At 47.7% G+C, this 27,596-nt stretch overlaps 2 protein-coding genes across 4 annotated transcripts in view; both read right to left on the reverse strand.

Moving 5' to 3' along the window:
- Window positions 1–124: 124 nt before the first annotated feature.
- Window positions 125–19,427, reverse strand: tbk1 (TANK-binding kinase 1). 3 transcript variants are annotated; one of them, XM_056588193.1, is made up of 21 exons: window positions 19,113–19,427; window positions 17,305–17,413; window positions 16,577–16,723; window positions 15,603–15,732; window positions 14,388–14,569; window positions 13,494–13,654; window positions 12,586–12,696; window positions 11,751–11,930; window positions 9,538–9,734; window positions 8,162–8,220; window positions 7,483–7,574; window positions 6,544–6,645; window positions 6,240–6,315; window positions 5,680–5,801; window positions 5,053–5,129; window positions 4,708–4,747; window positions 3,952–4,053; window positions 2,545–2,641; window positions 1,725–1,825; window positions 1,298–1,369; window positions 125–867 (listed from the first exon to the last, which is right to left on the reverse strand). In XM_056588193.1, the coding sequence occupies exons 2-21, from the start codon at window positions 17,389–17,391 to the stop codon at window positions 816–818; spliced, it is 2,187 nt and encodes a 728-aa protein (XP_056444168.1). In that variant the 5' UTR covers window positions 17,392–17,413; window positions 19,113–19,427; the 3' UTR covers window positions 125–815. The 3 variants fall into 3 exon arrangements, with proteins under 3 accessions (XP_056444168.1, XP_056444166.1, XP_056444167.1); XM_056588191.1 differs by having other exon boundaries at window positions 6,231–6,315; window positions 19,113–19,426; XM_056588192.1 differs by having other exon boundaries at window positions 6,231–6,315; window positions 16,583–16,723; window positions 19,113–19,425.
- Window positions 19,428–23,829: 4,402 nt separating this feature from the next.
- The window catches only part of lrp6 (low density lipoprotein receptor-related protein 6), a 58,777-nt gene continuing 55,010 nt past the window's right edge, over window positions 23,830–27,596 (reverse strand). The window contains exons 22-23 of the mRNA XM_056588194.1: window positions 27,145–27,242; window positions 23,830–24,151 (exon numbers count right to left, since the gene is read on the reverse strand). Coding sequence (XP_056444169.1) covers window positions 23,830–24,151; window positions 27,145–27,242 — 420 coding nt within the window. The remainder of the gene's footprint in view (window positions 24,152–27,144; window positions 27,243–27,596) is intronic.

Below are 27,596 nucleotides of genomic sequence, written 5' to 3' on the forward strand. Positions count from 1 at the left end.
TGCTCGAGGAGCACGCACGCACCCCCACCCCCACCCCCACACACACACACACACACACACACACACACACACACACACCATTACGTAATAAAAAAAAGAATACCACCACCACACCATTGTTGAGGAGCAGTTGAACTGATATTTATTTATTTACAGGCTTTACATGAATACTTCCATCTGTTACGCCGAATGGAAGCGCTGTTCTAACAGTGACAGGATGGTGGGGCCGGACATATCTTTGCCTCTAGGGCACAGACGGAAGGAGAGAGCCACCATGCAATCTGTCACACAACGGACCACCACACACACACACAGACTATGCATTTAAACGCCCTGATCCTACGGACTCATGAAAGCAAGCATCCGAACACAACAACCACCGATCGCCTTGACCGAAGACCCAAGGCCAGTTACAGCGATGCTCCTTTGACCAAATATCAGGTGAGCAGAAAGGTATGCAACTTAAGGCGATATATAAACCTTCGGTAAATGAGTAATGCGTATTCTCCCACACCGCTAATGCGTAGCGAAGGGCTACAAGGCCTTCCATAGAAAATGCCAGGTCCGCTTAGAACTACTCGACTCACGTTTGTTCCTTATTTCTGCCTTAAAACAGATTGCCCGCACACAACCACGACATACAAAAGACCCAACACTCCTTATGTGGGTGTGGGGAATCATTAGTATTTACAACACAAAAGACACAGTGAGTGTATATACAAAATATAGTCCAGCATCGGCAAATGTTAAAGAAAGAGTGAGGCTAAAATTAGGGGGGGGGGGGATACTGGAAGGGTAAGGTGGGGGGTGTAGGCTTATATTCTGTCGACATTTCTTAAGCTTCCGTCCAGTGTCAAAGTGCCGAATCTGGGGAGCGGGAAGCGAGAAACAGAGAAGAGAGAGGTGTCATTTAAAGTGATGGATCGACAGGAAAACAAAGGAGGAACAAGGACCCAGAATAAGAAGGTGTACTAAATAAAACGATCGTGACCGACACACAAACTCTTACCCTCTCTAGACTCTGCATATCCTCTATCCACCCCCTTACACACTTATTGTCCGTGCACTTAAAAATATTACTTAGCATCGTGTAGCATCTTATCCTAGCTATCTGTGTTGTATACGGGGGATGGGTTAACCTAGTGATTGTTAGTGCTCGGCCCTTGTTGTTCTTACATCCTTACCTACAGTGATATATTATGGTTTCTCTTTCTTCTGACAAATGTACTTATTGTAAATCGCTTCGGATAAAAGCGTCCGCTGAACGCCTGCGAGGTAAATGTGAGAACACACTGACCTCTCCAGGAAGTGGTTGTTCTCCGCCAGCTCCTTCACCACGCCTTCCATCTCCTCTTTGAGCTTCTTCATGCTGAGGGACAAGGAACCACAGACTCAATACCTAGTAGTAAGAGCTAGGGCTCTCTCCAGATGTGTAGTACTACGAGCTAGGACCCTACCCAGATGTGTAGTACCTAGTACTACGAGCTAGGACCCTCCCCAGATGTGTAGTACCTAGTACTACGAGCTAGGACCCTCCCCAGATGTGTAGTACCTAGTAGTAACAGCAAGGACCCTACCCAGATGTGTGTGTGTGTGTGTGTGTGTGTGTGTGTGTGTGTGTGTGTGTGTGTGTGTGTGTGTGTGTGTGTGTGTGTGTGTGTGTGTGTGTGTGTGTGTGTGTGTGTGTGTGTGTGTGTGTGTGTGTGTGCGTGTGTGTGGCTCACCCCAGGGTCATCTCCACCAGGGTGTTCTGGCTCAGGTAGGCCTGTGGTTTCAGACCTCCAGACGGCAGCGGCCGGACCTTCTGGGGCAGAAGCTCCTGCAGCTGTTTGGACACACGACCACACAACAGGGAACGGTGCTTAATGCAATGGACGTGCAGGTCATGGCATTCAGGGGGACACGTTTGGACCGGATTTGATCGGACCATCCTGAGTCCTGGTTATCGTTCAATTTAAAATCCTTCATCCTGGATCACGCTCTCTCTGTTAAAGATCCTGTCGGTAGGGAATGGTTCAAGTTTCCAAAGCTCTTTATCGCACACTTTTAATTATAGCTCAATCATATTAACTGGACATAAATATTTATCCTGCATATTAACCTCACTATTTATTTGATTACAGTTCTGCAAACAGGTAATAATTTCTTTGTATCATGATTGAGTGCTGCTGATAGTTCTTCAAAAGAACCTGGAGCTAACAGGCCTTGAGGACAGCAGACCTGAGGCCTAACTTGAGGACCTGAGGCACTACCTTGAGGACCTGGAAGCCTACCTTGAGGATCTGAGGCCTACCCTCAGGACCTGAGGCACTACCTTGAGGACCTGGAAGCCTACCTTGATGACCTGAGGCCTACCCTGAGGACCTGAGGCACTACCTTGAGGACCTGGAAGCCTACCTTGAGGACCTGGAAGGCTACCTTGAGGACCTGGAAGGCTACCTTGAGGACCTGAGGCACTGCCTTGAGGACCTGGAAGGCTACCTTGAGGACCTGAGGCACTGCCTTGAGGACCTGGAAGGCTACCTTGAGGACCTGGAAGCCTACCTTGATGACCTGCTCCATGAGCATGGACACGTCCTTCTCGATGCTGTTCAGCTGACTGGAGAGCGTCAGCAGCTGCTTCCTCACGTGGTGAACCTTCCTGTCAGCGCACGACCACAGACAGGGTGAGCAACCACACACACACACACACAGGTGGGGGGCGGGGGGTAATAACACAGGGAGGTGGGTGGGCGGTGGGTGCACTATCGCCCCCCAACCGCCCAAAGGTGAACACTTGTAGAGGGGAGGGAGGCAGAGGACGGGGAGGGAGGGAGACAAAGAGTGAGTGTGAGATAGAAAGAGAGAGACAATGAGGGAGAGAGACAGAGAGAGAGAGAGAGAGAGACAGAGAGGAGGAGAGGGAGAGAGAGAGAGAGAGTGAGAGAGAGAGAGGAGAGAGAGAGAGAGAGAGAGAGAGAGAGAGAGAGAGAGAGAGAGAGGAGAGAGAGAGAGAGAGAGAGAGAGAGAGAGACAGAGAGGAGGAGAGGGAGAGAGAGAGAGTGAGCGAGAGAGTGAGAGAGAGAGACAGAGCGAGAGAGCGATGGGGGAGAGTGAGAAAGCAGTTGTTTTTTAATGAGATCAGCAAACGAAGGCCACATCCTGTATCCTGTTCACGCTTGTGTGAGCCACTTAGTATCATTATAATCATCATCATCATCATCATCATCATCATCATCATCGACAACTACAACGTCCAACACGTGAAAGGGCGGCACATAAATAAGAAACATAAGAAAAAACACTACAACTCAGGAGATGTGAAATACATCTGTTTTAGATGTTGGCTTCTATAATCCCCACCGGAATACATTTACGGCTTCCCATATTTCATTTTTATTTCGCCATCATGAGAGATGTGTGTCGTTTTTTTGTAAAAGCGTCATTTGTTATCTTTTGTATAAACACTGTCACTATAATTCAGTCAAATATTATCCACAGAGAGGACTTTCCCATGACTGTGTTCTGTACGAGGAGGAGGGGGGGGGGGGGGAGAGGAATGGGGAGGGAGACAAAGGGAGGAGACTGAGGAGAGGAGGAGAGGAGAGGAGAGAGGAGGAGGGGAGAGAGGAGGAGAGGAGAGAGAGGAGGAGAGGAGGAGAGGGGAGGAGTAGAGGAGGAGAGGAGGAGAGGAGGAGGAGAAAAGAGGAGGATCAGGAAGAAGAGGAGAAGCGAGAATGGGTGAAGAGAAAAAGAGATGAAAGGATGAAAAGGAGATAAGACGAGGTGGAAGGAGAGAAGAGGGTGAGACCAGAGAGGAGAAGAGAACAGAAGAGAGGAGGAGAGAGGGTGAGAACAGAGAGGAGAAGAGAACAGAAGAGAGGGTGAGACCAGAGAGAGGGAGACCAGAGAGGAGAAGAGAACAGAAGAGAGGGTGAGACCAGAGAGAGGGAGACCAGAGATGCTGCTGACCTCATCCACTCCTCACTCTTGGAGATGAAGAGGCGATACTTCATGGCACATTCCTCCGTGAACAGGGAACGGGCCTTGGTGGCGTGCAGTACCAGCTTCTGCCTGTAGGGGACGGAAAACACAGATAACAGCAGGCACAAGGACGGCTGGTTTCCATGGGCTGTGGGGGACAAGCATCCCCAGTCCCGGGGCGGGAAACACAGGGAGAGGACATGCACGGAAGCCGATCAGTTGATTGTGTTGGAATCAAAAGCAACCAGCGCCCCCTATTGGTCCTAAGAAGACGATCACGTCAATCATCGAGAGCCCCGCGAATATCTTTGATCGGTCGAGTGTCAAGCCATTGACGCGTGTGATGAATTATAGGCGTGGCGCGCTCAATTTGGGCTCCATCGGGGCTCAATGTACTCACTGACAGATGAGACTAACCGCAACACAGAGAGAAGGTCAGGAGTGGTTTAATCCCCAGACTGGTGGACTATGTACTTTACTAGTTGAGTTGTTTTATCACAGATATTTTCACTTCAGACACCCGTCGTTTTTAAAGGGTTTGCCAGATCAAATGAAACTCTAGATTTTATCATTCAGCTGGAAAAGATGATTGGATACGATATATTATGATTTAATAACCGTGGCGTTATCTTAAAACAGTTTATGGGCTCGCAGGAGAACACAAGACATAGATCAGCTTGACACGTCTGTATCACAGTGATGGGAGGTGTTTGCTGGTGCTTATCACAGAACTGGGGAACTTACTTGTCAAATTTATGGATCTGTTCCTCGTTGTAGGGGAGACCTAGAAACACACACAATGTATGACATGTTTTATATGTTTTTATATATTGTTATTATATGTATTTCCTGAATTTATATATGATCATGCTTATCCCTCTAGATGTACATTTTTGGAAAACTTGTTTAAATAAAGTGATCAATATTCTATAACATGTTAGAGATCTACATCGGAATCCTGCAAATTCTAAATGTATAGATATTTATCTGTAAATATTTCAATGAATATATTCATTGTGCGTCTCCGGGCAAACGCTCCCCCCCCACTGACAGAAGAATTAGAATAGGAGCCAGAAGGCATCATCTCACGGCGCTCAGCCTTGTCCTTCTTGAACTGCTGGTAGATGGCCGTGATGGCGTCCAGGAGGACTTTGATTTTCTCCACACTGCAGCAAGGAGAGAGAGAGAGAGAGAGGGCGAGAGGGAGGGAGAGAGGGTGAGAGTTAGGGAGGGGGAGAGGGCGAGGGAAGTTGAGAGAGAGAGACAGAGACAGAGAGGTTGAGAGTTAGGGAGGGGGAGGTTGAGAGAGACAGAGACAGGAAGAGAGAGACAGACAGGAAGAGAGAGACAGACAGGAAGAGAGTTAGTGAGGCGGAGGTTGAGAGACAGAGACAGAGAGAGAGAGAGAGAGAGACAGACAGGAAGAGAGAGACAGACAGGAAGAGAGTTAGTGAGGCGGAGGTTGAGAGACAGAGACAGAGAGAGAGAGAGAGAGAGAGAGAGAGAGAGAGAGAGAGAGAGAGAGAGAGAGGGAGACAGAGACAGAGAGAGAGAGAGAGAGACAGAGAGAGAGAGAGAGACAGAGAGAGAGAGAGAGAGAGAGAGAGAGAGACAGAAGACAGGTGACACACTGGCTCAGCTTTAATGCTCCCTGCGCACACACCCCCACCCACCCACCCACCCACCCACCAATGCCCCAATGCCCCCGCCTCTTACTTGCGGTCCTCGGGGTGGGTGCCCACTTGCTGGGCCCAGGCGTCCGTCAGCAGGCCCCCAGCCTGGAACTTGCTCTTGGTGTCCTGCATGGTCCTCTCCATGGGGTCCAGGGAGCTGGAGATCTACCGGTCCCACCAGGGGCGGGGGGACGTTAGCCCTCAGAATAGCATCACCAATGAGCTAACCTGCCTCGCTTTATTATCAATCAATTATGACAGTCACATGATGGATATTAAAAAAACTATGAGCGTTAACTAGGACTCGTACATCGAAATGACCGCCTCCATTTTGGAAGCATAGGAATGTTTTTGGTACCCGTGGCCAGTTGCGGACTCAGGGGTGTTGGAAATGGCCAAAGTCTATCTCATGTGAGAGATGTAAATAAAAGCAAGGTTTTCATCATCCATGTTGTGTTAGGATTTTACATTCATCACAAAATGGCAGAGTATCTCTGAAAAAGATTCCCATGATGCATTCTGATATAGAAGCCCTAAAGAAGACAGTCGAGGGTAACGAGAGGGAGGAGAAGGAGGAGTGGAAGGGAGACTCACTCTCAACACCTTTTTATGCATGTCAGACAGCTCGTCGTGCATGTCCGACAGCTCGCTGTACGACGTCTGCATCATCATCACGAACCTGTCCACGCACACACACACACACACACACACACACACACACACACACACACACACACACACACACACACACACACACACACACACACACACACACACACACACACACACACACACACACACACACACACACACACACACGTTTTAAAGAGTGTGTTTGCATGCTTATTTGTGTCCATGTGATGGTGTGCACCGGTGTGTCTTTGTGTGCGTGCACACACACACTCACATCTGCTCGGTCCTCTCCAGGATCTGACTGCAGTAGTTGCACAAGTGGATGACCTCAGACTTCTTGCGCACAATCTCGCTGTAGTCCTCCTTCATCAGCTCACTGTGTGTGTGAACGAGAGGGGACGGAAGTGAGGCAGAGATGACGATGGGATTATAAACACGATTCAACAATTAATGATCTCCCTCCCCCCCTCTCTGTCCCTGTCACTTCCCCCTACACCCTTCCTTATTCTCTCGGTCACTACTTCCCTCTCTCGTCCGGGTTTATGAGGAAAAAGCAATAAATAAGTGCACATGATGGTCTGTTTGTGTTCGGACGTCCATACCAATATAACATCAACAAATCAGAACATAACCAACAGGTGTGCACGATATTGTGTGTGGTCGCACGTCCACGCACACATCATAAGTAGTGTTGTCAGTTAAACGCGTTATTAACGGCGTTAACGTAAACCAATTTTAACGTCGTAATTTTATTTTATTTTTTCTTTGGCTCAAAACAAAGAAGCAGTAGCCTGACTGCTATGTTCAAGGCAGTATGTTTGTATGATCATCGTTTAATTGCACTATAGGCTTTTTTTTTGTATCGTCCTGTTTTGATCAGTATATGCCAATGTTGTTATCAATAAAAAAAACATTGCCACAAGGCAAGCCGATGCACTTCTCCATGTTGATAAGAGCATTAAAATGAGAAAAATTAATGGGACAAAGAAATCAAGGGATATTTAGCATAGAAAAAAAAAAAGGATTAATCCTGATTACTTGCGATTAATCGTGAGTTAACTATGACATTAATGCGATTAATCACGATTAAATATTTTAATCGCTTGACAGCACTAATCATAACATAACAACAGGTGTATTAGGTTATAGTGTGTGTTGTCGGGACGTCCGTACACACATCAAGGCACCAGACGGGGGGGGGGGGGGGTCTTACATGAGTCCGCGGACCCCCTTGCGAACCAGCTCCTGATAGACCAGCAGCGACTCTGAGGTCTTCCACAGGTGGCCCACGTCGCCTGCAAACGTCTGCACACACACACACACACACACACACACACACACACACACACACACACACACACACACACACACACACACACACACACACACACACACACACACACACACACACACACACACTTGAATTTACACTTTAACCCTGGCCATATTGCACAATGCATTCATCCCCCTGTCTATCCAGTTTTGGTTTCACATTATGTTTATAATGTTCTTCATTTCTGTCAAAACTTATATTGTATCTTATTTTCTTTCATTCCATTTTTTATTCTCTTTTTTGAGAACCGACAGTGCCGGGTATGTCACACAAACATTTCGCTGCATATCTTGTACCTGTATTTGACAAACCATTTAAACCTTTAACCTTTTGTGCACATACTTCCAGTACAGAGATTATTTAAATGGTTTCAATGGGAGCGGTTCAATCCGATCACTGAGGCTTGCCAACTCTACGACATATTATGGATTCTAATAATAGTTTAGACAATGGGACAAAAAAAAAAATCGCACTGATCACATTCGCGTACACCACAGGCATGCGTGACGGCGATCGAATAACAAAAAGTAGGGTTTCTGGTTTGGGGGTCGGTGTTTACCTTGGCGTAGCTGGCGTCCAGGTCAAGGTCGTATCGGGGTTGGACCTTAGGCGGACTCGCTGTGCAGGGAAGGGAGCAGAGCAAAACTCAACAACCAACACCAACTCTCTAACCCCACACACATCTATAATGTAGAATGTTGTTGTATTTTAGTGTCTCTCTGTGTTCACATCTCTTAGTCTAGGAACAGGCCAGTGCCTCTCCTACTGTACGAGGTGTTATTTCCAACATTCTGCCATTTGTGATGTCCCAACAAGGACGGACCAACCCTGTGGTCTGGGACATAGCCAGGGCCATATACCTTATCAAGGCTGAGAGTGCTCCTGTTCTCTTGTTCTTCATGTTTTCTTTAATATAATACTCGCCCCAACCTTTTGGTTCGGTGAGAAGAGGGTTCGACAGCCACGGAACACGTCTCAAAACTGCTCCTCGACCGCGTCCGCTATAGATTACTCAACCCAAGTCTGTATCTCGCTGTATTACATCCTCCAATAAACCATCTATTCAACCCTCTTATCCAGCCTGTCAAGTTGCTTTGATTTCGACTTCAAGAACTACTACTACGACGGAAAAATAACAGTTTAGAAATAAACTGAAATCTAACAATAATAACATGCGCCCAACATATCATTCTGCATCATTCGCACCTCTATCAATATCACGCAGATGAGAGGTGGTTTGTTAATCCCAGATGGGAGATGTGGGTGTCACATCAAAAGCACAGCACGGTTAAAATTAATTAAGCAAATTATATAAAAATAGGTGAAGTAAAAATAATAATTACAGTTTTTTGTTGTCCTTCAAAACACACCAGGGAGAAAGGGAGCGAATGGAGGTCAATGGATCTCTATTCACTCCAATTCTCCCCAACCCCCTGGACATGATCGGGCCCTAATCCCAAAACACAAATCCCGGGCCCCCAATCCCTGTCCAGACGGACTACCAGGTCCCCATCCCCTCACACCGGGCCCCAACCCCAGGCCCTAACCCTGGCCCCAATCCCTGGCCCCAACCCTCAACCCCAACCCTGGCCCAAACCCCTGGCCCAAACCCCTGGCCCTAACCCCTGGCCCTAACCCCTGGCCCTAAACCTCAACCCTGGCCCCAACCCCAGGCCCCAACCCCTGGCCCTAACCCCTGGCCCTAAACCTCAACCCTGGCCCCAACCCCAGGCCCCAACCCCAGGCCCTAACCCTGGCCCTAACCCTGGCCCTAACCCTTGGCCCTAAACCTCAACCCCTGGCCCCAACCCCAGGCCCTAACCCTGGCCCTAACCCTGGCCCTAACCCTGGCCCTAACCCTCAACCCTGGCCCTAACCCTTAACCGTGGCCCCAACCCTGGCCCCAACCCTGGCCCCTTATCCCCGTCCACTCACGGTCCTCGAAGATGAGTCCGACGGTGGCCACCGACTCGCGGCTGACCAGCATGATGGGGTTGTCGCGGGTGGTGCGGGGGAAGCTCTTGGCGGTGCGGTTGGGGTCCAGGACCAGCCGCCGGCCCTCGTACAGCAGCTCCTGGTTGTGCGGGGGGATGCTGGTCCGCCGGGACAGCAGCTCCTGGAACAGGGTGGCCCTGGGGGGCCGGGGGGGGACACACACACAATATGATCTCATACATGTTGTTCATCAGTTGGGTAAAAATGATTACAATTCTGTTTTTAATTTGAACACTAAAATAATAGTTTCTGTTTTTCCGTCGGGCTATTTAAGCAGTCCGATAACAAAAGACAGATTATCAGCAAATGCGAGACCACGGGACTCTGTCCCTCAGGGTGATCACACATTATAAACCCCCTGATACACACACACACACACACACACACACACACACAATATAAACCCCCTGATACACACACACACACACTCACACATTATAAACCCCCTGATACACACTCACACACACACACACACAATATAAACCCCCTGATACACACACACACACTCACACTCACACAATATAAACCCCCTGATACACACACACTCACACATTATAAACCCCCTGATACACACTCACACACACACACACACACACAATATAAACCCCCTGATACACACACACACTCACACATTATAAACCCCCTGATACACACACACACACACACACACACACACACAATATAAACCCCCTGATACACACACACACTCACACATTATAAACCCCCTGATACACACACACACACACAATATAAACCCCCTGATACACACACACACACACAATATAAACCCCCTGATACACACACACACACACAATATAAACCCCCTGATACACACACTCACACATTATAAACCCCCTGATACACACACACACACTCACACATTATAAACCCCCTGATACACACACACACACACAATATAAACCCCCTGATACACACACACACACTCACACATTATAAACCCCCTGATACACACACTCACACAATATAAACCCCCTGATACACACACACACACACACACTCACACAATATAAACCCCCTGATACACACACACACACACATTATAAACCCCCTGATACACACACACACACAATATAAACCCCCTGATACACACACACACACTCACACAATATAAACCCCCTGATACACACACACTCACACATTATAAACCCCCTGATACACACACACTCACACAATATAAACCCCCTGACACACACACACTCTAACATTATAAACAACCCCTGATACACACACACACACACAATATAAACCCCCTGACACACACTCACACACACACACACACACACACACACACACACACACACAGGCGTTATGGATAGCCTAGTGGCAATGGGTGTTTGACTAGTCGTGACTGGGAACATTTTCAAAGCGTAGCTTTCAAAATCTCAAATCAAAATGGGGGCCGCAGGCAGGGTTAGAGTGAGGCCGGAGGGAAACCATGCGCAGATGTGTTTATAGGATCCATCTGCAGCAGAGTAGACAGTGAGGACGCGACACAGGAAACACTGTGCTGCACGCTCGGGGAGGCAGGCTGAAAGACCCTTAGAAGCGGGTGGTGTGGGTAAGATCAGGGTGGGGGAGGGGGGCAGACTCCATATCATGTACATTCATTCGGGTGGAGGTGGATGTAGACTGTGCATTAAACCGGGTGGAGGGGGATGTAGACTGTACATTAAACCGGGTGGAGGTGGATGTAGACTGTACATTAAACCGGGTGGAGGGGGATGTAGACTGTGCATTAAACCGGGTGGAGGTGGATGTAGACTGTACATTAAACCGGTCGGAGGTGGATGTAGACTGTACATTAAACCGGGTGGAGGTGGATGTAGACTGTACATTAAAGCGGGTGGAGGTGGATGTAGACTGTACATTAAACCGGGTGGAGGTGGATGTAGACTGTACATTAAACCGGGTGGAGGTGGATGTAGACTGTACATTAAACCGGGTGGAGGTGGATGTAGACTGTACATTAAAGCGGGTGGAGGTGGATGTAGACTGTACATTAAAGTGGGTGGAGGTGGATGTAGACTGTACATTAAACCGGGTGGAGGTTGGTGTTTTGTACTCGTGGATGTCGACTATACATTAAAGCGGGTGGAGGTGGGTGGAGGTGGGTGTGGGGGCGCTGTACTCACGTGTTGTACTCGTGGATGTAGACGTGGTGCAGCACGGCTTGCTGCAGGCTGAACACGTACACCACGGTGCGGTGCAGGATGTCGCTGGTCTCGGCGAAGAACTGGTCGAAGCCCCAGCACTTCTCCTGGTCCGCCTCCAGGATGTTGGCCAGCACGGGGGTCAGCAGGCTCTGGAGACCCCTGGGGGGGGGGGCAAGAGAGACATGTTGAGGTTAGGGGTAGGGGGTAGGGGACCGCGCTACCAGTGTTGGGAAAGTTCCCTTTTGTACGTGAACTCGTTCAAAGTTCCCTTTTGTACGTGAACTAGTTCAAAGTTCACCATTGTACGTGAACTAGTTCAAAGTTCCCTTTTGTATGTGAACTAGTTCAAAGTTCACTATTGTACGTGAACTACTTCAAAGTTCACTTTTGTACATGAACTTGTTCAAAGTTCACTTTTGTACGTGAACTAGTTCAAAGTTCACTTTTGTACGTGAACTCGTTCAAAGTTCCCTTTTGTACGTGAACTACTTCAAAGTTCACTTTTCTACGTGAACTACTTCAAAGTTCACAAATTTTAAAATGAACTAGTTCAGTTAAGCGTTCATTATTAAAAAAAATGCTCTCGAATGGATTTAACGAAACACTAATCCTTCAGTCGAGTGCTATTATTTAAAGTCCCCCATTCGATTATTATAATTTTACAACCATTCTAATTTACGCACTTTCGATACACAATACTTGGAATGACACCCAAAAAGGAATGCTCTAGTCTTGAGTGTGTGTCAAAGCAAGGCCACAGTTATATATTCTATAGTAAACATCAAAGTGTTGTCCAGCGCTGGAGGTGACTGACTTGGCCAGGCTGCATGACACGGGCATCTCTGTGGACCACTCGATGTTCCCGTTCTCGAACTTCTGCTGGCCGGAGATGGTCCCGGACGGCTTCTCTGTGATGATCTTGTACCTAGGAGGGGGAAGAACAACCCCCGCACACACAAACACACACGATTCGTCAGATCCTATCCATGGATCAGGAAGGGAAGAGACAAATTGCTTTACTTTTTGGGCCCGAACCCACCCCAGACCCCCATAATTATCTGCTCATGCAGTTGCCCTTGGTTGCTAAGTACATGGGCAAGAGTATTCCAGGGTGGCTACGGCTGTTTGACTCCCGAAAGCTTGACAGCTGAAAGCCTCTGGTATTGAACCCTGAAATCCAGTAGATGGTAAATAAATGGACCGTATTTCTACAGCGCTTTGCTAACCAGCGCTCACTCAAAGTGCTCTACAGTATTGGCCAACATTCACCCGTTGCACATGCACACATTCACACACCGACGGCGGTGACAGCCACGCAGGGCGACAGCCGGCTCGTCGGGAGCAGTCAGGGTGAGGTGCCTTGCTCAGGGACACCTCGACACTCCGGGCAGGGGATGCCGCCCCGTAGTGTAACTGCAGTCATCCATTAGTAAGAAGCCCAACTCATACTAACTCAATATTGGCATGTATCCTAAATAAATCAATCAATGGCTTTGGATGAAGCCCAGGCGCGACGTTAGACCTGGGCATTAGAGGCTATAGCCCCGGATCTTTAGGGAATAGCCCCGGATCGCTGTGGCGTCAAAAAACCCCAAAGAAAGCACCATAATAATGCTGAAAATAGCCCCTTAGAGTTTACCTCTTTGAGGTTGCATTACCAGCAGCCACAGATGCAACTGTGGCTGCTGGTGAGGTCAGTGAGGTCGTGGGGGGGGCCCTTACATGACTTCCTTGTTGCGGCGCGGGCCCTCGAAGGGCCTGAAGGGCAGGCTGCCGGTGGCGGCGTGGAAGAAGGTGACCCCGATGCTCCACAGGTCCACCGTGGCACCGTACTTCTTCTGGTGGTCCTTGCGCAGCACCGCGCGCTCATACATGTCAGGGTGCTGGAGGCGCACACACACACACACACACACACACACACACACACACACACACACACACACACACACACACACACACACACACACACACACACACACACACACACACACACACACACACACAGGGGGGGCGTTAGGGAGGAGGGCATGGGGTCGAGGTCCAGGAGAGGGGCCAGCTGCTTAGTGGTCTTATTATTGGTTGGTGTGAAGCAATTTTAAATATATACATTTATTTTATTAAAGTTAAATATTTATTTTTATTCAAATGTTGAATAAGTTAATTTGGATAAAAAGGTGTCTGCAAAAGACTTACTAGTTGAAACACAAATTATAGACTGCCTTGATCCACATCCCAACCAAGCCTTGCCAAATGTTAACCGCATCCAAGTTAATGTGTAAGCTTATTCATGGCTAGAATTAACGATACCATCAGCAATACTTCCTCCCACCCCCTTGTTTGTTCCTCATTATATTGGTGTTTTCATTGATGTATTGCTCTCATGCATTTGGCTAGCTAGCTAACATTAACTTGCTAGCTAGCTAGTTAGCTAGCAAGATAATGAGCTAAATGCATGAGAACAATGCATCAATCAAAACACAAACTAGCTAGCAGGATAGTCATGCAATCCCTCTGCAGGACGCACCATGACTCCACATTGGCATTGTATGATAGCTAGCATGTTAGCACGATAGCTAGCATTTTTGCTAGCATGAGAGCCAGCTCTCCCAGCCTCACCAGGTACTCCTCGGTGCCGTACAGCGAGACGAACTGCTCGTCGTCCTCCAGCTCTCGCGCGGCGCCGAAGTCGGTGAGCTTGTAGACGGAGTGGCCGTCCTCGCCGATCACCCGCATGATGTTCCCCGGCTTGATGTCGCGGTGCACGATGCCGTACTCCCTCAGGTGGTTCATCCCCGCCACTGCAACGCACCGCAGGGTCGTCAAGAGGGAACACCGGCGGCGGAACGCGCGGTTTAAAAAGGTGTTGTACCACCGGGTGTGAGTGTGATTAGCCGTTACAAGCCGTTTGGACAATCGGCCTCTTCTGACATCACAAGTGGGCGTGTCCACCCAGATGTGTGCTGGATAGATCGCTCTACCAGCCCACCCAGCGGACTGTAGCAAATGTTGCTCATCTGTCCGTCGTACATCTAGGTGGACACGCCCACTTGTGATGTCAGAAGAGGCCGATTTTCAAAACGGCTTGTAACGGCTGATCGCACTCACACCTGGTGGACGGTGTGAGTGTCACCTTTAATAAGGCGAAACCGTTGTGTGCGTAGCAGAAGGATAGCCTTCGGGCTAGGGGGGGGGGGGGGGGGTTCGACAGCAATAAATGAACAAACAGAAGCTCTGCTGCCCTTAAAGCAAACATTGATTCTAGGGAAGTGAAGTCCGTGTGCGAATGACCCACACTTCTGCTTCAAACGTCTACAACGCTATGTATAGTGCGAGCGATGTCATGGTAATACGACACGAGGTGTACAGGCAGGGTCACAGAGTACACATGCTCCGTTGGGTTTTAACGGCTGAATCAGCGGGGTCAATGTCTGAGACCTAAGCCTCAGAAACAGAATCAAAAGCCTCCGTCTGTAACGCTATCACTGTGGCTGTCGAACATTGATCCAGTATAGAACCCCTGAGTATTTATACTAGTACTAGTGTATTTATACTAGCACTAGTGTATTTATACTAGCGCTAGTGTATTTATACTAGTACCAGTGTATTGATACAAGTACCAGTGTATTGATACTAGTACCAGTGTATTGATACCGGTACCAGTGTATTGATACCGGTACCAGTGTATTGATACCGGTACCAGTGTATTGATACCGGTACCAGTGTACTGATACCGGTACCAGTGTACTGATACCGGTACCAGTGTATTGATACCGGTACCAGTGTATTGATACCGGTACCAGTGTACTGATACTGGTATGGGCCCCCCCTCACCGACGTCCTGCAGCACGATGAGGAACTCGTCCTCGGGGAGGCCATAGGCGTTGGACGACTCCTCCAGCACCGTGTACAGACTGCCGCACGGACAGTACTCCATCACCAGGACCTTGTGGCGCGTGTTGGTCTGGAGGGGGGGGGGGGGGGGGGGGGGGGGGGGGTGGGGGAAACGAGGGAGGGGGGAGGGGAGGGGGGTGAATGAGGAGGGGGGAGAATGAGGAGGGGGGGGGGGGCAAGAGAGACGAGGGAGAGTCAAGTCAAGTCAACAATGGAAGTTTGTACAAGAGTACAACAATCTAGGATGGATGCGCTGGTAATCTAGTCGGCGCCGGCTTGGGGTTTGATACAGGATAAAACAAGGTGACGGTAGAAGTGGAATGGACACATAGAAGCATGTCTTAATTATGCACGCGATGGTTTATGAGCGTCTGTACCATTAACCTGATACCAGTGTCCCTAGGAGGTGAGTCGGGGAAAGCCCTATAAGATAACAGTCCCAAATGACTAACGCTAGAACCTATAGGATAACGTCTAAAGAGGAACTCTCTGTAAGGCAGGGAACCTATACTCTGGTGTACCTGTGTATAGGGGAGCGCTTGTATTCTCCTTAACGTGCTCGGAAAAATATACTCTTGCGTATGCTTTAATCATGTTTGGAGGTTCCTCTACTAATGTGGTTTAGTAGAGAAACCTACTAACACACTAACACACACAGGTCGAGACAGAGAGAGGTAGAGAGAGACAGAGGAAGTGATAGAGACAGAACAACAGTGACACAGTGGCTCAGCTTTGATGCTCCCTACACACACACACACACACACACACACACACACACACACACACACACACACACACACACACACACACACACACACACACACACACACACACACACACACACACACACACACACACACACACACACACACACACACACACGCGATGATGACAAAGTGTTCTAATCCACTCACACACACCTCTTCTTCGACGGCGAACAGCTTGACGATGTTCTTGTGGTTGAGCTTCTTCAGAACCTCAAACTCCCTCATCTGGACGTCCAGCGGTCGCAGGAAGCTCAGGTTGTTGAACACCTTCACCGCGTACAGGTCCCCCGTTTTCTACCCACCAATAGGAACAGAGCATTCCGGTTAGTATTCAGTCTGTAAGATGCGCGGCTTTCACAATAAAAGCACAACGCCTGGTTTGATTCTGACTTTGTTTGTGAAGTTCATGACGCCATGTCTACTGTATGTCAAAAAAGGAATTCTGGGTAACATTATAGGGTCAAGAAGACCTTATTAAAGGTCTCATTGCACGCAGAGTATTGAACATATATGTTATAGCTTATATTATAATAATGCATTCCTTTAATTGTAAGAAGCTTTGGATACAAGGGTCCACAAAATGCCCTGTAGTAACTTCTTTATCGCTGGATTCCCTTAATCCTAGCAGGGTTAATCCCAGAGCTCTACCAAATAAACTACACAAAACCATGATACAGTTCAGTGAAAGTTTATTACAATGGGTTTCTACAGACTAAAAAGGCACTGGGTTTGATCCCCAATGTCCTCGACTCAAAATGCAGGTTACACCTCAGTGACATACGTCTCAAATCACTGCACATTGCTGTGATAAAAGCGTCTTTTTGGCTGAATCCCCAAAATGTAGAAATGGTCAAGTCTGAGTTCTAGGTTCTCACCTTGTGCCTTCCTCTGTAGACATTGGCAGTGGCCCCCTGACCCAGCAGGTCTGAGATCAGCCACAGGTAGTTTGTGGTGCTCTGCATTCTGTCCGTTAAGAGTCTGATCCTAGGAGGGGAAGTAAGTGTGAGGAGGTCCGGTCGTGAGCAAACTAAACATCCGCTTTACAATTCTTGTTTGCATCAAAGATGGAATAAGGTTGTTGAGATGGGAGAGAACCTATATTTCTTTGTGATTAAGGCTGACTTTCAAGTGAGGGGAATGTTTAAAATATAAATATTAGACAGAGTAAACCTAAAATAATACCTTCCTGTGTCTCCTCGCCAATCCAATTATTTATGAATGTGGCTCGAATTTGATATGTTATAATAAAAAAACGAAAATAAGAATGATGATTAAATAAATAAATTATGATAATAATTACAAACCACTCGCAAATACCAATATGATGGTGTAAATATGGAATGTTTTCTATTATGGCGTCAGACAGCCAACACAGTGGTAATGTACCGTGGACAGCGTGGACGTATAATAGCTCTGTTGACGTGTAGGTGTGATCAAACTCCCCGTAGGGCCTCCCAACCTCCTACCGTTCAATTAACAACCTAACATAACACCCTGTAAACAGCAGGTATTTATTGACTCAGGACATGACAGCGTGTTGCTCATGGCTGAGGGTTCAGAGGGCGGGGTTTAAAAAACACAACTATTGATCGCAAAAAGTCAGTCAAACAAGTCTGGGAGTCCAACTCTTGCCCAATAGCCATTATTGCCCCATAGGTTTCAAATTACTGTAAACCTGCTGTGATGTTTCTCTGTTCATTAGAATTCATCATCGTAATTTTGTTGGTGATACTCATTTTGAGAGGAATCTGGAGTTTTAGTACTGTAGAGTTAGGGGGACCAAACGTCCCTGTTTTCCGGGACAGTCCTCATTTCTGTTGGCCTGTCCCCGGTTATGTCCCCGTTTTTAAAAAAAGTATTACAAATATATATATATATATATATATATATATATATATATATATATATATATATATATATATATATATATATCAACATTACAACATGGCAAAGATTCTAGCTTGCTTGTGAATATTTATTGTAAGACAGTTGGTGATTATTCTCAGGTCTATCTGATGGGTTGTAGGTGACCTTGTTAAGCAGGGATTGGTAGATCTATTCAGCAATGCTGATACGATCCATCAATACAATACAGAATCATTCCATATTACAGAAGCTACTTTGGGCTGGCTTATCAAAGCTTTAAACACATCAAAGTAAACCACAGGGCATGTAGGCTACTGCCCAATCATTTACTACACATTCACCATGATGAGTAGAGGAGAAAGGCCCCGCCCCTCCCCTATTCACAAATAATTACACGTTATTATCACAGCGACAATAACAACGACCCAAACATTTCCTCCTAGACAATAAAAATGACAACAATAACAAAAACATTCCAGCTCCTGAGCTTCCAAAATGGAGGCGGTCGAGGCGCGCTGACGTCGCAACGCACGACGCCTCCGTGGGAAATTCCCCCGAGCATCTTCACGTTCGGGACAAGAACCACAAATTATACGAAACATATCGTCAAATGTTCCTTAATTCGCAACATGGCTCACGTGTTGCTGATCCTGTGCTGCGCCCCCCCCCCCCCCCCCCCCGCTGTCACAGAGAACGACGTGCTGTCACTGATACCAGCCGATGGCAGATACAAAATGCACCTTTATGAACATTAATCATTTTTGGATGGAAAACCGAAAACGGAGACAACGATGTTAAATCTCACGGTGTCACTCACCTAACAGAGATGTGATCGATGTCCTTCTCTCACGCAGGTCTTTGGTCGATGCGTGGATTATTTCCAGAGCAATGAAAGCGCAACTCAAAACACCCCGTTCAACAAGGTGTATCAATAAAATGGACAAAGGCTAACACATTCGGTGTGACATTGTAAGTATTAAACTGGTCTTTAGACAAAATACCAGCTACACCGAATCTAACTGACCGTAATAGATCGCAGAACCATAATAGAGATCTACATTTGTTTATTTCCTTACCATCTTCCAACTTCTGCTTCCTTGGTCTCCGGGTCACGTGGGTACAAGCGCTTCAATCAGCAGGCACGTCAGTAGAGGGGGCGTGGCTAGCCGCGGCCATATCGTAACATGTAGAGCAGAGGGGCGGCGGAATTGCCTTCTAATAATTAAATTGTTTGCGATCCGTTGGATATATAAAATATAATTTAAATCATATAATTAATTATTACTTCCTTTCTTCTTATTTGATTTTATATCCACAGGCGGACATGGAAATGTTATTTAGTTATACACAATAATCTTTGAGTTAGGAAGTGAATTTGAGGTAGGCCCACTAAGGAATTTATACCGGAGCAGTTTCTTTCTGATCTTCAGACCTTTTACAAAAAAAATACAAACATGCTCCATCACTAATTTCGCCATGGGTCTTATTTTATTCACAAGCATAAATGTTTTGCTTCTTGAGTAGCGCGTTGGCGTTTAGCGTATGCTACTACAGTATAGTAACAGCATATTCTGTCACTTTACTTTCTCATGCAAGTTAGATCCTCAGCGTTCATGATGAACAATCTCCAATAGCTTCAAAGCATGAGGATTCATACTAATATTGGATTTTTGTTTGTCACTCAACCACTTCTTGGATAAGCATTTTTCATGTATAATATATCAATAACATAATTTCGTATAAATTGGCACTTGTATATAGATATGATTGGTGCTCGGTTTACCTCGAGCTACAAGTAGTATATTTTTAACTATAAAAGGTCCCCAATATCTTTCCCTCAGAATCAGAAAAGCAATTATCTTCATTAGCAGCAAAATGACACAAGCAAGATCGAGGTTCACTCACATGTATTTAAAAAAAAAAAAAAAAAAGTCAGCATTTCATTTGTTACAACAGCTTATGGTGATATCTGAACAGGCTGTACAGGTCCATTCTCTATATGGCAAGCAGTCAATTGTAGAAAAATAAAACAGACAAAAACCAAGTGGGGGTAATATAGGATGAATTTGAAGAACCAAATGTTGGTCACCTTGTAAAACATCCTTGCAGACTACCATGGTTACAAAATGGATGGATGGCAATATTTCAGAAATTTTCTGTCGCCAAATGTAATCATCACTCCATACAAAGAGAAAAAGTGCTTTTTTTACCCATCCCAAATGTGGTCACCTACCGACCAAGGCCATTCCATACATTTTGTTTCACTTTTCTTGACCTTTTTGAAACGTTCCGATTGTATGTGTAAAACGTTTTCCGAACCCAGGAATTGGCCGCGTTAGAACAAGTTCAACCATGAGGCGGGGAAAAATAGCTTGTTTACCTTCAGCTTTCTGCTTTCCATTTTAGCTTTTGCTCTTGCTTTTGACAAATCCAATCTTTTAATAACCACATTATGCCTTTGTATTCTAAACACAAGCCTTCCCTTTCTCCAAACCCCACACATTACGATTCCAAAAAGACTGCTTCTGCATCATCGGAACACATGTAGTATCCCCCACGTGTGGTAGTGTGTTGTGTATTGTACCGGAAATAAACAACAAATCAGCTAAAGTACTGTGTAAAGTGCAGTTAGAGGTTGAGAACGTCTCCAGATAAGGTTGTAATGACGTGCTTGGGAGGCACAGGTCAAAGGTCATTCAGACACAGCCTTGAGACGCGTACAGAGATATGAGGCGACTGATTGTAAAGACTTCGTTGGCTTGTAATGCACTGTTGACAAGGGTGTCTGCTGTACGGACTGGGACGTCCGCACAAATCCACCGCTTTCACGATTGTAGCTTTGCCGTTGGCTGAGCGCATTACTGTTCACCTACGCAGTACGCGCACAAAGTTTGATATTTTGAAGAAAATAACAAAAAACAAAACAAAGAGATGAAACTTGTCTTTTACGATTCAAAAACAGTACTGTCTTTCAAAAGATACATTTGTAGGTAAAAATCGATGATATAGAGCGTTCCAAACATCAGTAAGTATATAGCGGTGTGTATACAAAAACCTTATCCATCAACATATAACCCTTTAAGATTGTCAAAACGATGCTGGTGTATTTTGTTGCGTTTCCCGTTAGTGGCGACGTTTGTGCGATGCCAATGCTACACCGACTTCGAGTCTTGTACCCTGGAGAACCGCGAACCCATTCCGAAACTCCCCGAAAAAACGTAACGATTAAAAACTTCAGAGGAACAATGCAACAATCCTCACGCGACGAAACACCTTTGACAACGCAATCGCTTTGTTAACAAAAAGCAAAGAAATACATATAAACACATATATTTCATTTATTTTTCGTTGTCGTTGTTGACGACAGAAGTTGTCGTCGCAAAGCGGCACGATGAAACAGAAAACGGGACATAGCGGTTATTTTTGATTTGTTTTGTTTGTTGACACGAGCAAAGAAAAGGCAAGGCGAAAACGGCAAACGTCAGCACAGGTGATTCGGAGGGGCCCTTTCCCTCCCTTTGGCCCTTTTTCTCGTTTCTTCTTAAAATGAACAACAAGGCCACAAGTTTGGGCCCCCTGCTCTCATTGGCCGAGAGGAGGAGCGCTGATCTGGTTCCTCCTCACGTAAAAGAAGGAAGCGATTCGGCGCGACACTCGTCCCGTCGGTGACCAGAGAGGGCTCAGGTTGTGTTTTATAGAAACGAGCAAACAAGCAGAGAATAGAAACAGAACTGAAAAATAAAAACAGGTTCACTTGGGATATGCTTTTGTGTTTTTTTTCCCCACACACCGGACCTGTTTTGAGATTGTCGCCGTACTTTTGTAGTGATTCATTTTTTTTTTGTAGAAAAATATAATGAGGCATATAAAAAAAGAAAAGAAAATGAAAACAAAAACAAAAAAAAGACGGAATGAAAGAAAGTACTGCAAGAACTCAATGGATAGATTTACAATGATTCTCTATATAGCTTATAAATATGTTATCTACACAATATGTGGTACAAAAATACTATAGCATTTAGTGGGCACTGGATTTTTTTTTCCTTGAAGATAAAAACCATGAAAACCATCGATATGGGGTCGAGATGCTGCACAGGCACGAGAACTGGTCCGTAAAAAAAATAAAACAAAAAAAAGCCAACAGGTGATGAGTTTAGATGTAGTGAGGTTGTGGAACGCACCCCCAACCCGTCTCAGGGTCTATGAACCTTGACCTATGGGCCAGGGGTCGTCTACAGCTGCGGTCAGGCATTGTAGTGTTAAAAAATATAATATATAAAAACTCCAAACCAAATATGAAGAACATGAAAGGCTACGTTTTGGTTTGAGCGTTTCCACCTGTGCGTAAAAAAAAAACTGGGCATTGAAGATGTGAGCCAGGCAGCGTTGCTATGGATACGGAACGAGGCATAAATAGCCTGTACCACCTCTTGACTTTGGACTTAGAATACATCGTACACGTGTTTATTATAATCGTCCCTCGGCCATGACATCCAACGCGTAGTGATGAAATAAGCAAATAAATATGTGCCGTAGTGTGACTGCTCTGGATGTGAACTCGATCCAGAAACAAAAAGAATAGGCTCAACTCTACAATTCCAAAATAGAAAAAGAAAAAATACAGACAAGTTCCTACAAATCCATTTTTCTAAATTGGAAAAAGTTGTTTAAAATGAAGATACAAATAAGTACCAGTACCACATTCTTTGCCACTGATAACAAGGGGCTTGACAAGTTGTTCCTAACCCATAGTATGGGCTAAGCATTGAAATAATGCTCCTGTACTGACAAAATGGCTGCCATATTGACGAGAAGAGTACTGCAGCACCCGGCAGCCTCCACCAGGGGGAGCCCTGCCGTTGTGTTTTACCGTTAGCTGTGTGTGGTGTGGTGGGATTTTTTTTTGGCATTTGGTATCCGATTGTTCGCGTCTATGTCCATTTTCATGTGCTTTTACATGTCCTTCAGCCTTGTAGGAAGGTAAAACGTCTTTTTTCCTGGTTTAAGGCAACTTTATATTTGTGACGATTTTATAATAAAACCTTTTTCTTAAAAAATTTACAAATTAATACAAACCTCAATGGCATAATCATCAGTAAAACACTGTATAGAAAATATATAAATATGCTTTTTTTCTCTTTTCAATGTACAAATGTCCCATCGCGGTTTCTCCGCGAGCCCCCCCATTTCCTCTTTTTCTCCATGTCGCCGAGTGCGACTGTGATGTCATTTCCTTATTGTAATGTACAAGTTCCGGGACGCACCCCTCCCCCCCACCTCCACCCCCTCATCCACCAATCACACTCCTCCTCCTCCTCCTCCTCCTCTCCTTCGCGCCATAGCTCCCATCTCCTCGAAGTAAAAAAAAAAAAATCATTCTATACACAAATTGGTATTTACAGTCAGATGGGAGGAGCTTCTGTGAGGGGCGAGAGAGGCGCGCTCGTGTTGAGGTGGAGCGAGAGAGAGAGCGAGCGAGGGGGGGGAGGAGAGAGAGAGGAGGAGGAGCAGAGGGGGGGGGGGGGCGTGGCTTCTCAGGAGGAGTCCGTGCAGGGGGAGGGCGGGGGGGGGTAGAGGTGGTGCGAGTAGCTGCGCTCCGTGAAGGGGGAGGGGGGGCAGCTCTCGCAGTTGTTCTCCTCGGCCGACAGGTACTGGCTGCGCGGCGTCGGCGGCGGCGGGAAGGGCTCCGAGTCGTAGTTGAGGTCGCTGACGTAGCCCTTGGCGCCCGCCCCCCCGCCCCCCGCCCCGCCCGACTTGGGCGGCGGCCGGCGGCCCGGCGTGCAGTCGCTGTCGCACACGTCCGTGCTGCAGGGGGTGGTGGGGGGGGCGAAGTGGCGGTAGGTGTAGGGCCGGTAGCTGTGGGGGGGGGGGGGGGGGGGGGGGGGAGACACACTCGTGTTAATATTAATGTTCAGGTTGTTTAGCGGGCGCCATGGTCCAAAGCAGGGGTCACCAACACGGTGCCCGCAGGGACCACATGAGGCGCCCGCAAGGACCACATGAGGCGCCCGCAAGGACCACATGAGGCGCCCGCAGGGACCACATGAGGCGCCCGCAGGGACCACATGAGGCGCCCGCAAGGACCACATGAGGCACCCGCAGGCCTGTTCTGAAAACATCCCCGCTCATTCTGGAATCAACTCTTTCCCACCTTTTTTAAGTCATTGTTGATAATTATTGTGAGAAATCCTTAAGAAGATCAGTTTCTTCACGTAGATGAGTATCTTTAATCAATATTAATAATATAGAACTAAAGGCAAACTGAGCAAATGACTCAGTACCCATGAAGGAGCTCTCGGGTTCAGAGAGGTTGGTGACCCCTGGTCTACAGCGTCATTCACACACCGACGGCGGAGCCAAGCACACACACACCGACGGCCAGCTCGTCCACTTAAGGCTTAGTGATGGTTCCACGCCGAAGCAACGGGGGGCTACGGACCCGCTACGTCCTCGCGGACCCTCCTTGCGCCCACCCTAAGGGACTGTCTTGCGCCTCCCAAAAGCTTGTAGCCTTGCGAACGGGTTTTAGTGAGCGGACCAATCACAGCCCTCGCTACGGCGTCGAGGCGACGCCGTAGCGAGGGCTGTGATTGGTCCGCTCACTAAAACCCGACGCAGAACCGAAACAGGTCCAGGACTGCGTCGAAGCGTCTGCGTGGTCGTTGCGTTGCGTCAGCGTGGAACCATGTCTAAGCCTTTACAGCCAGGTGAACACGTTCACACACCGACGGTCGGAGTCAACCACACACAGCGAGAGCCGGCGCGTCGGGAGCAGTCAGGGTGAGGCGTCTCGCTCAGGGACACCTCGACACTCTAGCCAGGAGGAGCCGGGGATCGAACCGGCGACCTTCCGGTTACAAGTCACCCCACTCTACCTCCCTGGGTGACAGCTGTCCAGACGGGACACAGGAACACGTGTTCAGAAGATGCTCTAGCAGCAAGTGTGCAGGAGGATGTGTGCGCAAGAGTGTGGAGCAGATGTCTCAGCGTCGAGAGTTTAGATGTTTTAGAGGCGAGTGTCGAGAAGATGTTTTTGACGTCGAGGGTTGAAGAGGTGTTTAACGTCAAATGCGTAGAAAGAAGCTTCAGCGGGAAACTGCTCCAAGTGTGTACTGAAGTGTACTGAAGGCGCTTTGGCAACCTCACGTGTGAATTAGCGGAAATAAACACGGAAATATAAACCGGTAAACCCCGTCATGATAACAGCTTTACATCAACGTCTGTTTGATACCGACCACACATGGACAGCTCGGCTCGGGGTTGTTTACCGGCCAACTGATCAAAGTGAAACCATCTGAAGTTTCTCGTTTGGTTTAGTTTTGCCGGTCCCTGCAGTAGCATAGATTACACCATTAAGAGACCGCGGGAATCAATACGGGGGGGACGACGACGGAGAGACAGGGGGGGGGGGGGGGGAGACGACGACAGTGGATCGGGGTTCCATCGAGACTTCAAAGACCCATTGATGCTGTTGTCGCCGTTGTTCTCAATGTTTTCGGTTGCGGCGCGGAGAGCAGAACACGAGACAACCCTGACCCATCTGGGATCTGGAGTTGTGCCCGGGCGCAGTTTGACTCCCTAAACTCTCTCCCCGTGCTTAAGGGCCGAGGATACTTCTGATGAAATCTAAACTTTGCCGTGTTCCCGCAGGCAGTAGTCGGCCTGCCTTTGATCCCCGGGCGGTTTGCTTAATGACGTGCGTCGCGGGTGACACCAGACGCAAACACTCCCGTGTTGTTGTGGACCCATCGCCCGGTGTGATGCGTTGTGGGAAAGGTTGTTTCGAGGACGGTCGCAGCCCTTGTCGATTTCAATTTCGTTTTCACATAAACGTTGCCACTCCTTCTCTCTCAGACTCTCTCCCGCGTGAAATAACATTTGGTCAAAACTTCACAGGGACGAGGACCCCCTCTACGCTTTGACGAGCGCAGACCACGGCATGCATCACACACACACACACACACACACACACACACACACACACACACACACACACACACACACACACACACACACACACACGGTAAACAAAGGGCCCTGGGTCGGGCCCCTGTATACAGAGAGCGATTGTTATAAGTGTTAGCATCTGCCTGTGGAATTCCTCTCAAGTTGCATCGGACCGCCGGGGCCTCCCCGCTGATTACATTCCCGAGCCCCAGCGATAGTCCGCTGGCAGAGCGTTGAGTACACACGGAAAAAACTCAGTTTGCTTCGATTCGTCGCGGGCGAGTCGTGCGAGCACGCACGCACGCAGTCACGCACACACCGCGGACACATGGAAACGCGTGCGAAATGAAAATGGAAAAGAAAAACGAAACAAATTGGTTTCCGCTCCGTTTGTCTCCACGGTTTGATGTTTCATAAGTTGTGTTGTGTGCGTCTGGTGCGTTGTGCACGCTGGTGAGTGCATGTCCGTGCGTCTGTTTGTATGTGTGCTTGTATGTGTGTATATGTACTTGTAAGTGTGTACGTGTGCTAGTAAGTGTGTACTTTTGCTTGTAAGTGTGTACGTGTGCTTGTAAGTGTGTATATGTGCGTGTCCGTCTGTGTACTTCTGTTTTGGTGTGTGCCTGTGTGCATGCGTACCTGTGTCTGTACCCGTGTGTGTGTGCACGCGTGCGGGTCCTTTTGTCTGTACCCGTGCGTGCATGCACGCACTTGTGTCTGTACCCGTGCGTGTGTGTGTATGTGTCTGTACCCGTGTGCGTGTGTCTGTCCTTGTGTCTGTACCCGTGTGTGTGTGTGTGTTTGTCCTTGTGTCTGTACCCGTGTGTGTGTGTGTGTGTGTGTGTCTGTCCTTGTGTCTGTACCCGTGAGCGAGTCTGTGCGTGCGGTCGTGCGCGGCTTACCTGTAGGAGCGATGCGTGGACGGGCTGTTGGAGGAGTAGCCGAACTCGATGGTGTACTGGGAGCGCACCGTGGCCGGGGAGGGGGGCGGGTTCAGGATCTGGGAGGGGGGGGGGGGGGGGGGGGGGGAGAAGAAGAGGCGTTTATCATCCCTTCAGTCTCTCAGCCTGGGGGCCAGCGCCGCTGATTGATTGATTGGTTGGTTTTATTCAACCATTTTTATATAAAATATGAACAGCACTCTGTGTCATGCATTAAAATACATAACTAGTCAGGGATGACACAATAGAGCCAGAAGGCTGGTTTCCCCGGTGGAGGAGCTTCACCGGGAAGAACGTGGCATCGGACTCAGCGATCCCAGGCCGTAGCCGACGGAGGATATGAACTGAACGTTGATGTTCTCTGCATGACTCACGACATCCAGTGTTGCCAGATTGGGCCCGATTTTCCACCA

This window comes from Gadus chalcogrammus, chromosome 4 (genome assembly GCF_026213295.1).
Source record: "Gadus chalcogrammus isolate NIFS_2021 chromosome 4, NIFS_Gcha_1.0, whole genome shotgun sequence".
Lineage (NCBI taxonomy): Eukaryota > Metazoa > Chordata > Actinopteri > Gadiformes > Gadidae > Gadus > Gadus chalcogrammus.